At 33.1% G+C, this 15,917-nt stretch overlaps 1 protein-coding gene across 1 annotated transcript; it reads left to right on the forward strand.

Annotated features, from left to right (window-relative positions):
* Positions 1-11,380: 11,380 nt before the first annotated feature.
* Positions 11,381-12,885, forward strand: LOC146527303 (acyl-coenzyme A thioesterase 13-like). The gene is made up of 3 exons (XM_085205610.1): positions 11,381-11,588; positions 11,996-12,183; positions 12,640-12,885. The coding sequence occupies exons 1-3, from the start codon at positions 11,505-11,507 to the stop codon at positions 12,794-12,796; spliced, it is 429 nt and encodes a 142-aa protein (XP_085061736.1). The 5' UTR covers positions 11,381-11,504; the 3' UTR covers positions 12,797-12,885.
* Positions 12,886-15,917: the final 3,032 nt, after the last annotated feature.

Here is a 15,917-nt window from a genome sequence, read left to right on the forward strand (position 1 = left end):
ATCAAATGAAAGGGCTTCTTAAGATCAACTTGAAAAATTATGTGACGTCATTCTAAATCTAATAAGGTGGACTATCCAAGATGGCGGAATAGTTATATTTAATGCACTTCTATAATATGGGTATCAAATGAAAGGGCTTCTTAAGAGCAACTTGGGAAATAATGTGACGTCATTCTAAATCCAATATGGGGGACCATCCAAGATGAACGAATAGTTATTATTTTTGCAATTCTGCAATATGGATATCAAATGAAAGGGCTCATTGAGAGCAACTCGAAAAATAATCTAACGTCATTCTAAATCCAATATGGCGGACCATCCAAGATAGCCGAATAGTTAATTTTAGTCTACTTCTGCAATATGGATATCTATTGAAAGGGCTCGTTGAGATAAAATTATTTTTATCTCAACGAGCCCTTTCAATATTACAATAATACTATTAATTCGAAAAAATCGAAAAATGTGACGTTTTTCTAAATCTAATATGGCGGAACATCTAAAATGGCGGAATAGTTATTATTTATGCACATCTGCAATACAGGTATCAAATGAAAGGGTTGCCGAGAATAATTAGAAAAATAATATGACATCTAGTGTGAGAAACCTTCTTCCTCCTGGCATTAATCCCGGCTATTGCCAGGGTCTGCCTTCCTACTCAACTTACTCCACTTTGCGCGGTCTTTTGCGTCCTCGGTGGTTAGACCATTGGCTCTCATATCCGGCATCACGACATCCAACTAGCGCTTCCTTGGGCGTCCAGGAGGTCTCACTCCAGGAACTGATATAGCAAGGTACTTGCATCCGACATAGTTCTTAGACCGGCGCGTAACGTGGCCAAACCATCTCAGGCGGCGCTCTTGGAGCTTATCCGCTACGTCACGGACCCCAAGACTACCTTGAATGAATGTGTTGCGTATGCGGTCAGACCGCATTACGCTGCACATCCACCTCAGCATCTTTATTTCCGTGACGTGAAGCTCCTGAGTGTGCCGAGATAGTGCTGGCCAATTTATCCGGCCATGGACATCGTGATCGATACCTCCAAACTCGTGCATAATGGATCCAAGGTACCTAAACTTTTCTGACTTAACGGCTGGCTCAGGATCTACAAGGATCGTGCTCGAGTCCGGGCTCCCGCAGGCCATGTACTCGGTCTTCGACACATTTAGTTTAAGACCGCCGTTCTCAAGCGTACCCTTCCAGAGGTTCACTTTACGCTCCAGCGTCAGTCGGTTCTCGTCAATGAGTGCTATGTCGTCGGCATACATCATCAGCCATCGAGGCTGCATTACATTGAATAAGAACGGGCTAAGAGTCGAGCCCTGGTGAACGCCCACTGTAATCGGGAAGGGTCTAGTGTCGCCAACAGCATTCCTAACCATAGAAGCGGAATCGTGGTACATATCTCTAGTGTGAGAAACCTAGACAGTGGTAACTAAAAAGTAAAAAATAAATTATAAGCAAAAAAACATTTTTAGAAAAAGCTTTTATTTAAAAGCCCTGAAAAGGAGAAAATAAAATTTGTCTTTTAAATTTTAACTATCAACTCATAACCTCATTGTACACAATTTATATGATCATAAAAGCTTGTCGCGTTAATCAATATTTAATTAAATTCAAACTTTAAAATTTAAAACTTAGCAGATTTTACATAATTAAATTAGCACTAGTTTAGTTACATAAGTAAATCGCGCGACAAGCTTTTATGGTCATATAAATTGTGTACAATGAGGTTATGAGTTGATAGTTAAAATTTAAAAGACAAATTTTATTTTCTCCTTTTCAGGGCTTTTAAATAAAAGCTTTTTCTAAAAATGTTTTTTTGCTTATAATTTATTTGTGTTTAAGAATGCATCTGTAAATACGGGATACCTACTCAATATTCGAGAACGCAGCGACGTTTCTCTGGAATTGCTGGTATTCTCTGATATTTTGTGCTTACTATATCTATACAAATCATTCCTTTGATAAGAATTTTGTATTTCTGTATTTTATTCTGCTTTTCATTTATTAAAAATATCTATTGTAGAATAAACGTAGGTACACTTTAAAGTGATATAATCATTGTTTATTTTAGATATTCTTGTAATAATAAAATAAAAAGTGGACGTGAAAAATAAATACTTCACTTTCCACTTTTTTATCGTATAGAAAATTTGTAATAAGTATATTCAAAAGCAATCTTTTTACAGTGACTTTAAAGTTTAAATAAATCTAAGTCTAACAATAAATAAATAAATCTAAGAGTTTGGAGATGTTTTAATTTTTCCACCGTTTGCCTTACTGCAGCCATATTCATCCTGTGTTAGTGCACAATTCCCATCCATGAATATTCATAATGAACATTAACATTCACATATTGTCATCTGTTTTAAAATAGCAATACTTAAAAAGATACCTTACCATTTCTATATATCCTAAATGCACTTTTATCTTTTAAGACATTGCAGCACAGCTGGTGCTGCCCGACCCAATCAAAACGAAAGCTTACTCGTAAGTCATAGGCATAAGCCACAAAAGTCAAGTGGCAGCTTTTACTCTTCACAAATCAGAGGCCGATGCATCTCGATGATGGAATTTCTAACTGGGGGGAAAAATTCTTTTCCATTTGACTGTAGATATTTGTTCTAGATCTGTATGTAATCTTACAGTATAGATTAAGGAATTGTGAAGCTTTTTTATTAAAAATCAGCTTAACGCAGTTTCCCACACACAGCAGGCTAAGCAGATAGGGAACCTAGTGTTAAGACACTCCGTTGCCCACTTTCCGCCGAATTCCGTGCTCATTGCGTGTTGAGTGGCAGAACTCAACGCCGCTCTTTGCCTCGACACCAGAGCGAAGAAATTAGAATATAAATGTAAATAAATATTTTATATCCTCGACTGGGTATCGAACCTACAACTGTCTTATTACAGTCACACACTTGTGCAGCTGTGCCCCGACGTCCTCTAAAAGCCTTCTTCAGCTAAGTTAAATAAATAAAATAATGAATTAATGAGTGAACGAACGAATAAATGAATGAAGAAATAAATATATAATATTAATTAATGAACCTATTTTAGAATATAGACGTTACCATTTTAAAAAAATTATAGCTTATTATGACTCTTGAAATGTCGTTATTTATTTTGTATATTGAATGAATAATTAACGTAATACGTCTTAATTACTTCGCGTTACAATGACACCATACGTTCAATCAATGTCCACGTGTTATTTTATAGGATTTTTTTATATTTATGCTTTAACTAAAAGATATTGTTTATATTATTGTTTCGAATATTTTGTTAAGTAAATGAAAATAAGATTTAATTAAAATAGAGACTTGACCACTAAAGTTCAGCTACTCAACACGCGAAGTCTCAAAGAATCAATGACGGAAACTGGGGAACGGAAGTGTCTTAATTTAAAACGGGGTGTCTTACATACACTAGGTTCCCAGGTTCCCACTGCCTGCCCTGTCATGTACGGGATACAGTGTGAAGATTATGTAAAAATGATTTAAACTAAACTTATTTTTGTCCTTAAGATTTACGATTTTTTTGACTCACGCTGTAACGTGAACAAAGCCTCTCTATGATATACTTATTCTGTGTTTCGTTCTCACACTATTATAGCATAATATTAAAGAAAACAAAACGACACATGGAACAATTCTCTTAAGAATTGCAATTCTTAATGAGAATAAGATGCAGTTTTTATTGCATTGCTAAGAAATAAGCAAAAAAAAATGTACAGAATTTTCTTCAGAATTATTTTTCTTAGTAAATGTCCAATGTCCATGCTTAGAATTAATTAATTACTTTAAAATAAGGCAGAGGCCTTTAGGGGTGTAGAATATACAAGGCTTCAAGTCATGTTTGTTCGTAATGAGGTGTCATATCATTATACCGTCGGTGTTACACATTGTAAGTCTTGTAAATTAAACTGAACTAGGTAATTTCTGACGTCATTTTATAGTACATATTAAACTTTATGAGACAGAATAGAGAGAGTAATGTTTGTGTGAATAGGACCTTATCGTTTCTATTTAGGCTGTTTGGTTAACATGGCACGAGTTGAAAATCAAAAATTGTATATTTTAATTAACTAATTATTAAAAAAGAAAAAATATATTACGCTAGTTTTGATTAAGTGCGATGACAGCCACAGTTTTGATTGGAGGCTACATTTGGATATCGTCATTTTTTTTGCTATTTATTGCCATTTTAATTGAAATATTTTTGTAACACATACATAGCAGTGCTTAAATTTATAATGCAGATGCAAAACAGTTTATTAAAAGAAAAGATTATCACACACATCACAATAAATATGGTGAGTTCGATTCCCACTTATTTAAGTTGAAATTACGTTGATTAGTTCCGCAACTAAACACGCCGTATCTCTCGGTCGAAAACATAGAAGGGAGTGATTTAACACTATGCGATCAAAAGTTGAATCCTAACAAAATTTGTGAAGATTAGCGTAAATTTAAATCCAGTGTATCCATTTTATATCCTCAATATCAAACAAAATACTCGAATAGGAATTTAAGCTATCGCTTAGACTCACTCGTTCGTTTGAAATTGAACTTAGCTTTTACGGGAATCCAAACAGCACGTACCTACGAGTGAAAAGGTTAATTGGAATAAACGTACTATGAAATTGTCCGCTTAACCTTTATTTTAAGATGCAAATACTTGTTATTTTAATGTTTTAATCTGTCTCTTTCATATTTTTTACTTAATTCTGTGTTTTTTCTGTTTCTCACGTTTTGTAGTTAGTTTTTTTTTCTGTGTCCTTTTTTTAGGGTCATTATTTTACAAAAAAAAAAAATATTACACCCCCACACAAAATTTGTTTTTTCTTGTATCTCTTTTATGTTTGGACTTAATTTATTTAATTTTTTTTGTTTTGTGTTTAAGTTATTTGGGTATGCAATAAAGTATTCAATAAAAATAAGTAATAATAATAAAATTTGTTAACGCCATCGTGGATATGAGCATCTGGCTATTAATGCTATGATTGTGGATTCGATGTGCAATAAGTTATATATTCATTTCCCCACTCTGGGCGTGACAAAGGACGACGTTCCGCCTCATAAAACTCTCAACTTTGAGATCGATCTTGAAAGCGATTCCAAGAACCCGTGTTCATTCATAGATTTATACAGTTTGTAAATACGGGCCTAAGATACTCTGCTCTCAATATTCAACCTGGCTTCGATACATTGTGTCGCGAAACCCAACGCCGCACTTCTTCTTCGAGGTTCAACAAACCAATCATTTTATGACAAATCAGTCATTCTAAACTACAATAGCCTCAATCTATACTTATAAATACTAAGAAAAATTATTTATCAAATTAACATTATACCATATTAAATGATCAATTTTGAGATCTTCATGGAGCAGCGGTACAGTTTCTCATTGTGAACGCGACTACTATAGTTACTATTCTCACTCGGGGGAATTTCAGTGAATACCGTCACTCAACGCACAATGCATCCACAATTCGGCATAAAGTGAGGAACGGAGTGTCTTAACACTAGTTCCCAGGTCCAGGGCCTACCTTGCTATGTGCAGGAAAGAGAATAAAGCCAGAAAGCATAAATTCTTCGAATCATACATACCTATAAATCATTCTCACAACACACAATGGAACTACGAAGGCGTTAAATACTAGCACAAAGTTCATATTCCATTTTCCCAGATGCTGGAGAGCATGGCAGGTGCTTTGAATTTTAGTTAAAGCTACACTCGCTCTAGGCATTCTAAAATGACTGGGTCTATACAATTGGATTGACCTTCCTTTATACACCAGCATATGTAGATGTAAGAGGAAAGCTCATTTAGTTAAGACAGGTATTATGTGAAATAGGAAATTGAAAATGAAAAACTTTTTTTATTTTCGGAATTCGGAGAATATCGTGGAAAGAGGGAAACGGAATCTTAACACTAGTTTCCCAGGTTCAATCGCCTACACTGCTCTATGCAGGATTAAAAAAATGATTATAGCTGAAAGGTACATATAAAAGACAGTGAATCAGGAAAATTTTAAAAAATAAGTGTAAATGACAAAGATTACGGAATGGCTACAGTTTTAGGGCTTACAGTTTACAATTTCAATTTCAATCTTGCATTGCAATCTCAGGGCAATTACTGTTATAGATGTAGGCGGACCTCCCTCAATTTCTTCAAGCACCGTATCTCCCATTCCATATATTGTAATCCTAGGTTCAACAACACAACCACCTTCAGATATTCCTGAGAGGCATAAGACAATTTAATATTTTTTCTAAATATATCTAGCCTAAAACATAAAATGAATGTTATAGTCATTGTGCAAGGTCACAAATGTGCGACTGTCAACGCGACGATTTTGGGTTTGATTCCGGCTCGGGGGATACCCGCTTTAATAGCTTCGTTGAGTTTCACTACTTAGGAAGTGCCTTAAAAACGGAAAATGAGAAACGGAGTGTCTTAACACTCGGTTCCTATGATCCCCCTACCTACCCATGTGCAATACAAATGGAAGCCAAAAAATAAGAATCCTATATCTTATAAAACAAAGTCGCTTTTCGTGTCTGTCTGTTGTTTCTAACTCTTCTTCTTCTAAACCACCCAACGGATTTTATTGCGGTTTTCACCATTAGGTCGAGTATTTTTCGTAGAAGGTTTATATATAGTTTATTATTTGTACATTCTTATGTAAATTAACATAAATACACAAAATATGAATAAAGTCCTACCCGCTGAGACACTTTCGCGCATGCGCTGCTTTAATGGTAAGTACTACATGAAAAAAATGTACTGGAGTATTGTTCCTCTCAATGAGATCTACAAAAAAGTCCGCGAGAGCATATTTTTATCTTTTAAGGATAACGTGTAGTGGTCATATTTCTGTCTAAAAATAATAATTTCAATATATTTTTTATTGTGAGGGATATTTTTCCATAATGGTATTAATCCTTATCCTTTAAAATACTTTATTAATTTTCTACGTTAAACGAAGATAAAATTTGCTTTTTACACAATTTCGAAATTGCGAATAGTTTAAGAGAAAAACGCATTTAATTGTTGACACATCACGTCGTTGACACTTCAGCAGTATCGACTCAAGTTTTACTTATCCCTTACTCTCAGCATATAAATAAGTATATTAGTTACGTTGGCCATTTAATGTAGATCAAAACTGTCTTTACTGTTTTTCATTTTAATAAGTACTTTAGAAGTTGTTACAATATCAAAAAATCCTTGCTGCGAAACGGCTCGCCACTCGCCATGCGTCCGCCGCGCCCGCCTGCCTTACACGCATCGGTGGTTCAGTGGTAGAATGCTCGCCTGCCACGCGGGCGGCCCGTGTTTGATTCCCGGCCGATGCATTCTATTTAATTTTCCTCACAGGCAGCCACGTAGTGCTTGCTTTTCATCAGGGACAGAATACCCTCTTCAGCATTAACCACAAGCTCGAAAAAAAAACCCGCCTGCCTTTAGAGCAACGAAGATTTAGATGCGTTTGCACGTATTGGATAATTCGAGTTGAATGTATTATTTAATGTCATTTAACTATCTAAAAATAGTAATTTAAATATATTTTAATAAGTACTTGAAAAGATTAGTAGCACAGATTTAAAATTACGGTACCTACTAAAAAATCCTTGCTGTGTAAAACAATTGGAAAATCCTTATTGAAACTACGAAAATGCGGGTTGCATTAGGGTTTAATTAATTTTCACATTATATTAAGTGCTTTGCAAACATACATTATATGAATAATCCAGTAGTAAAAGCGGGCGAAGCCGCAAGGGGGTCGCTAGTATTATAATATGACATTTTCCACCAGGTGTATTATCTCATAATGGTTAACAAAAAGCATTAATTAATATACTATTTAAGCCTTTAAAGTACGCACGATTAATGCTGTAGGAACATAAAATTATACAAGTTTTAATTTCACCGACGAGAATGAGCGGCATACCTACAATTTAAATAATTTCGCATTGTTAATTACACCAAAATGTTTTATGCCAGCGATCTTCCATTACTCATTATACTAAATTACTTTCTACTTGTTATATGCATTTTTTTTATATTTAGTCTTCCGTTCCTAAAGTACGTACTGGCTGGCATCGTTGGTAAAAAGATATATAAGTAAATGTTAGATACAAAATAGAAATTCCTTTAGCTGTTCCTCTAAAGGTTTTTTTTTGGATTTTATTAATATTTTAACAGGAGCCCAACATGTATGTACATTTGTAAGCCAAAACGAGAACCAGAAGTGAGTCAAAAATGTTTGGCACTTGGCATATTATAGTGTTGTCACGAAATCTCCGTATAATTATCTGCCAAGCTGTCAATATAAAAATTACAAGTCTGTTTGTGTGGCAAACTTCCGAAATGTTCTTACATAGTTACAAGCTGACTTTATAAAAAGCGGTTTAAAAAATATATAAAACTAGCGGCCCGTTCGCGGTTTCACCCGCGTGAACTATGTTATTATTAATTTCTGTCTCCATGACTACATCCTAGTGACGTCTATGAAAAATTTGAGACTCCTAGCAATTGTAGCAACGAAGTTTCATACAAACTTTCGACCCCAAAAACAACCCCTTAGAAATTGAATATTGCAAATTCCCGTCTTAGCGAGCACCTACGTCCTATAAGTAACTCCTATGCAAAATTTGAGATTCCTAGCACTTGTAGTTTCTGAGATTTTGTGATGAGTGAGTGACCTTTCGATTTTATATATATATATAGATTTTAGTACTTATAATGTTTTGTGAACTATATAAATTCATTAAACATTAAATAAACAAAGTACATCAAATATTATTACTCATAAAACGAATGTCGGTCACCATCATCTATAAATTACAATTAGGTATATTAAGCAAGGTAACCCAATTTGGTTTCCATATGACGTTACGAAACTATTATTAAAAATATTTAAAGCGTATTAAAATCCTTAATTTGTTCCGTTTTCTTTAAAGTTGGGTCATATTTTTTTAAAATATTATTCTTATATATATTCGACATACACATAAGCAAATAGGTAGCTAGGTAGTAATAACAGCAAGTTTAAATTTTACGGAGCTCCTTTCGAAGAGAACTTGAAGAATGGGGTATGGAATGGGTAAATGTTAATTTTTTTTTCTTCGACATTGCCTGAATAAGCTGAACTTAGTCCTCGAGTGACGGCCGGAAACCGGACGACCCTCGGTAGGCATGTCTCCCACTAGGTATACCGACGATCTGGTCGAGGTCGCGAGAAACCGCTGGATGCAGGTAGCGCAGAATCGACTGGCGTGGACATCTTTGGGCGAGGCCTATGTCCAACAGTAGGCGTCGAAGTCGAATGTAAAATAAACAATAAGTAAATATCAACTACATGTGTAGTGGAAAATGTTGGAAGCCATTAGGAACTACATTACAAATTAATTAATTATTAATTATATACTTATAAGAATTAATTACATTAATACCTGTTAATTATAACCTCGCGTTGAACAATATAATGCCCGGCAAAGTTACTTCCACTTCAACAAATTAATTTAGACACAAAACCTGCCATTAGACGTTTGTCGTTGTATTTTGTAAAAGTTTTCTATTAGTTATGAAAAAAGATTTTTTTTTGACATTGTGCTAGTAGTTTCTCGTCGTTTTAATGTACAAACAATGATTGTAAGTTTGATTTGCGCGGGAAAATTACTATATTTTTTTTTCTTTTCCCTTTTCATGAGTCTGATAAATCAAAAATCGGCGTTGGGTTCTGTAACTTATAAACACATATCTCTATAAAAATAATAAATTCATTAATATACTACTTAATAATACATTAATTAGGTTAGAAAACGTAACAAAAACATATAATTTAAAAAAAAAGCTACAGCTACTTCTGGCTAAATATTATACATCCATGTCAAACCTTTTCCGTTCACAATCTATTTCCCTCTAACAGCGACTATTTTCATCAGAAGTCTAGACAATTTCCGATGTTGCCAACGGGAAACAAGTAAGGAAGTGGAAGTTCTATATTATATGAGTAATCTAAAATGACTGAAACCATTGTTTACAAGAGAATATTAATTGGATCACGATTTTTTATCCGAGGCCAGCCGTGGCGCTGGGGCACAAGAATGCGACTGTAGGATGCGACAGGTTGGGGGTTCGATTCTCACTTAATATTTTAGGGAATACAATATTTAATATTTTCATTTTCTTACTCTGGTAACTATGCAAAACGTGGCGTCGAGTTCCACCATTCAATATGCAATGCCTCCAGAATTCGGAGAAAATGGGGAATGGAGATAAATATTTTTCCGAGTGGGAATCCAACCCCTTACGTTGACAACTACACCGTCTAGTCAGAAATTGAAACTAAACAAGACTTCCGATAAAAAAAAATATTTCGTTTTTCTTTTGAGACATGAAACCCTAAAAATGCTATAATAATAGATTCAGCTTTAAACTGATTAAAATATATATTAAATGTTAATTTATGCCATTAATACTTAATAAAGAAACAATGAAATGATTTCTAAATATAAAACAAAATTGCATTCACGTAAACATGTGCACATTGTCAATTCGTTTTTTAAATTCACGCTGTGTCCCGCACTGAGTAAGGTAGGCAGAGGGAACCTGGGAAACTAGTGCTAAGACACTATCACCACTAAGATATTTCCTATATAAAATGTAAAATTTCTTTATTACAGAATGCGATCAGGAAATGATAATTATATGAATGGTGGGCTGACGGTGACTCGAATCCCACAAAGCGGCGTAATGCCTCGGGCGCAACATCAGCGTGGTCGGCTAAGGGTGTAGAGAGGTGTGCACCGATTTCACCATCACGAAGAGCTCGTGAGCGGGTTTCCTCGTTATTACGCAGATTGAGCACTTCCACCCTTTCGAGCATATAGCTCTTGCGCTGCATCCTGCCGGCCAAGAAAGGCAAGCCAGAGGCGGGGGATAGATTACATTCCTCCGGAGGACTCAGGTCCGTGGGGTCGCCACTCCCCAACAGCTCGCCACAAGCTGTCATGCGGGCTTATTATTGTTATTATTATTTTATAGAAAGAGAACACTGATCTCTTTATTTTGCACCTAAATTTGTATTGTGTGTTGTTTTTTTTTATATCAAAAAATTAATTCATTTTTCATTTATTTTTGAAATATGAAACACAACCATCGTCTACGCCCTTAAATAAAACGTGCTCCATTTGAGCAGGTAAGTAGTTGTATTATACTAAAAACAAAGAATGAATGTAGCTACGTTTGGGTAGTAGTATTTTTAAACTGTAAGATTGTAGCCACAGACTATATTCTAATATGCTATAAGTTGCAGCTGACATGTGAAAGTGACAGTGAGTGAAAGGCAAAATTTGACAAGTGACAACCTTTAGATACTGATATATTAGAATTATAGTTACAATTGTAATACAGTATCTCATATTTAATTTCGATTAGGATACTATTTAAAATTATTAACTAATGTTAAAGTATATTAATACGAACAAATGGCTTCCAAGGCGGCAAAAATAGCAGAATTGTTCACAAAAACTGTTGCTTCAACAAAATGTTTCGATCATAACTTACGGAAGGTAAATTATGTTTTTAAATTTTAAACATATATAAACACATTAAACTACAAGTGTTATCTAAATCCTACAGTCTTTATTTGCTTATTACGTTGCTAATAATAAAATAAATATTTCTAATGCCCTGGTTACGTAATTTTCTTAAATGTGTTAAAAATAATTATGTTGAAAAGAAACATTTTATTTTTATGCTAATTTGCTATTAATAACGTAAAATTTCTTATAACCTTTACTAAAACTCTTTGATATGTTGTTATTTAAATGGTAAATATCTGATGATGTTTAAATGTCAATAATTTTTTTTCTCATTTATCTTCTATTTACAGATAACAATCAGTTACAATTTTGTTATATGTTTTGATTATCCTATTAACTATGTATACATCTTAAGATACTTATTTAATATACAGGTTAAAGTCATAAGTGTAGGCAACGGAAAGATGATAACAGAGTTCCAAGTGGGAGAGGAGCATCTGAATCAACGTGGCACTTTACATGGTGGTTTCATTGCACACTTAGTTGATGCTATATCAACTTGTGCTCTCGCTTCTCATGAAAATATTGATACTAGAGGAGTATCTATTGATCTTAGTGTAAGGTAATAGAATTTTTATTTTACAGCTTCACACAGTGTTGAGACACTTAATTCACCAGATTCTGCTCAATTTCAAAGATATTGAATATAAAGTGGTGTAACTTGCTTGCAATGCCTTGTTAGAGAGGAAATAAAACATTTCATTTCCCCCAAATGGGAATAAAACGTAACACTATATTTACTGTTAGATTATGTACTACTATTCAGCAAAATTTATTAATACAACAACAACACGTAATAGATTCTATAGTTGTTGAAGTTTAAGTTCTTAATATATCTGAAAGTGTTTCAAAGTCAGGAATGTATGTATATAATTATTCCTAAATGTGTTTAGTATTTATTTATCTATTAAATAATTGTTTATTTTAGTTGCCTTTATATAGTAACATATATAAAATGAAAAGTTATATTTGGAGTTTTATTGTGTAATTTAAATATAAATATTATATTTCAATTCAGTTACATGAATGCAGCGAAACCAGGTGACAATGTTGAAGTAGAGGCTGTTACAAGAAAACTTGGTAAAAAAATAGCATTTCTAGAAGTGGAAGTACGAAACAAAGACAACAATAAAGTTTTAGCGACTGGAAGACATACAAAGTATGTTGGAATATAATTATTATAAATTTACAATGATATTTTATAGCAGTGTAGTTAATATGTTACCATTTAGTGTTTAAGATCAATAAATTATATTAAATTTAATGTTTTTGTGTCATTTTATCCTTTTTGAAATACCTTTTTTTTATTTTAACATTAAATGGTAGGTGTCAAAATGAAACAACCAATTTCCTTTTTCCATTTATTTTGAAGCATATTCAAACAAAAGATATATAAGATGAAAGGAACCACACTTGAAAATGTTATAATTTTCTTACTAGAATCTAAGTATATGTTAGCTTTGAAAAGGAACTTTTTCAACATAAAAATATTTAACTTATTAAGATTATTTTATTATAAGAGATTATTCGCAAATTTGTTTTCTAAATTTGAATTTAGTTTTGTGCTCTCCACCATATTTAAAAATTATAAATAAGTTTGCACTGTAGTTAATATGCCCTAAAAAATAAACGCGTCGTAATAACTTTTAAAACTGATACGATAACCTAGCAGCGCCTTGGAATATTTACTACATATTATAAAGTAAGTGTGATTCCTTTCTTACATAAGTAAATGATTTAATAGAAAGAATCGTCAATTTACATTGTTAACTTCGTGTAAGTAATAACTTTTTAATTGTTAAAGAATAAATCAAAACGATGTAATTATCATCAATTAGACGATATTTGTGCTGTAAAATGTCCATATTTGTGTATTTTAAAATATGAAATATTATCAAATGAATAGTTACGTTTACAATTCTTAAATCTTTTACAGCTGTTTTTTAAGCGATTTTCGAGGTACCTTTTGTTACTTGGGGCTATCTATCATTGATAGCTAAACTATATATTTTTACCATGAAACGGGTTATGGTTTGAGTATAGATGGTCAGAGGGAACTTAGTGATGAGATATCCCGTTCTGGAGACATAGCGTTGAGTGGCGGAATTCAACTTCGAGCTTTGCCTTGTTACCGGAGCGTGGAAATGAAAATATGAAATAATTAATTTCCCCGAGTGGAAAATGAACCTACAACTGTCACGTTTACAGTTACACGCATGTGTTCAAGTGCCACGATGGCCTCATAATTATTGAATATATAATAAACTAGCGCCCCGCTCGCGGTTTTACCCGCGTGAACTATGTTATAATTTATAATAAATTTCTGTCTCCATGACTACGTCCTAGATTTGAGACTCCTAGCATTTAGTAACGAATGACAAAGACAAATGTCATTAGTAACAAATGACAAAGACAAATGTCATTAGTAACAAAGTTTCATACAAATTTTTAACCCCAAAAACAAACCCTTAGAAGTCGAATATTGCAAATTCCCGTCTTAGCGAGCACCTACGTCCTATAAGTAACTCCTATACAAAATTTGAGATTCCTAGCACATGTAGTTTCTGAGATTTCGTGATGAGTGAGTGACCTTTCGATTTTATATATATAGATGAATGATTCGAAGTTAACAATATAAATATCGAATTTTGACGAAATCAGTCGTAGATAGTCTAAGTGGTCTAGAAGTTATTTATAATGTTTAAGAATCTGTTACAGTTTAACTGTAACAAAAAAAAAGAAACAAAACATTTTTTTTATTGAAATTGGGAACGATGTGACATATTTTTTTATTTCTCGAAAATTGATCTTGTATTAAAAATGTGTATACGTAGGTACTTTTGATTTTGAACTGAAATATAAAAAGACATTATCAACACTTCTACTCCGCAGTTCCACAAGACCAACTACGACATAGAGCAAATGCAACGCAGATAATAATAAATACAGATCTAGAAACAATTACACGAAGTTTGCATTAACTTTGGAACTGACCACAAACAATGAAACAATGTATATATATATATATAAATAAATTCGTCCATGTCCTTTAAATAATTGAAGTCATTTCGTATGTAGATAACCATTATTAGTTTTTATTAATTGAACGGTCCAATCCTATATAAGTTATGAATTATTTATATCCATTAACCAATCGTCGAACTATTAAGGAACAGGCACTTTAATATTGTCATCAACTTAGCATAATATAAGCCCTATACGTAAACGTCAGTCTAACCCTCTCCATCCAAAATAGTTTACAACGGAATGATGAATATAAATAATTATATAGTGTTGAATCCAGTACTAAAAGTAATGGTATTCATTTAAATTGGAAATATATTCATATAGGTACATTTAATTTTTTTTTATGTTATCAACAAGTCGAACGAGAGATTCACTCGAATTTACGGTCAAATCTCGCCCGTAGCGCTATATATGTAGCCCATATTACTCTACTATGTACTCACTCCTTGATATAGATACAATCAAGTGTAATTTTAATTTTTTTTAAATGAATTTTTATAATCATTTTATGGTCAGTTCTATAACTCTATGCTAAAAAAGCGCAAATAAACATTTATTATTATTAGATTTATGTTTTAATTAAGTATATTGACATTTATACTACACATCTATTAATACATTTATTATGACCAATTCCAAAATGGAAATGCTTATCCTAAGTAGGTAGAAGAGGAGCAAGAGTTTGCGAACATTCGAATCTTACGTATTAGTTAGTCAAGTTATATTACCTCAAAATGGTGGCAGGGGAACTTTTAAAGTTCAAAGGTGAAATTCCATTAAGCAAAGAGTTTTCTATTAAAAAATACACAATAGTTGCACCGAACTGGTAGCTGGAGTTAGTTTGTGATTGATCTTTACTTCGGAGAACTATTATAGCTTGTCAGTCCAACGCGTTCCTTTTTCCAGCTGTTTCTGTGAAGGTATTCAAAATTCTCACAGATACAGTAGCTCAGTGAGCTCGACTCCGAGCAAAATCATTGTTGTTATATATGAGTCATGACTTTAAATTTTTAGTGTTATACTTGTATTATTATTTGATTATTATTGAGTATATTAATATTATTTTAATTCGAATAATAAGGGAAAAATAGATACGTAACTAGTACCAAAACGTATTGTTAGTTATCACATTAGTACCGCAAAGTCGCTTAAAGCATCGAATATTCGCAACTCCTAATAGACACTGACGAATCTACTAATATCAAAAATATGATAGTTATAAATGAATGTAAAATTGTAAGTATACAAATAAATGATATCTTTTCAAGT

This window comes from Heliconius melpomene, chromosome 21 (genome assembly GCF_056956725.1).
Source record: "Heliconius melpomene rosina isolate 202511_hmr_F chromosome 21, ASM5695672v1, whole genome shotgun sequence".
In the NCBI taxonomy this organism is placed as follows: domain Eukaryota; kingdom Metazoa; phylum Arthropoda; class Insecta; order Lepidoptera; family Nymphalidae; genus Heliconius; species Heliconius melpomene.

Bases quoted from the DNA above. Each gene is read 5' to 3' on its own strand.
- LOC146527303 (XM_085205610.1), top strand. From the start codon at position 11,505: ATGGCTTCCAAGGCGGCAAAAATAGCAGAATTGTTCACAAAAACTGTT. The intron at 11,589-11,995 runs GTAAATTATGTT...TTTAATATACAG, and splicing joins TCGATCATAACTTACGGAAG to GTTAAAGTCATAAGTGTAGG. The intron at 12,184-12,639 runs GTAATAGAATTT...ATTTCAATTCAG, and splicing joins TCTATTGATCTTAGTGTAAG to TTACATGAATGCAGCGAAAC.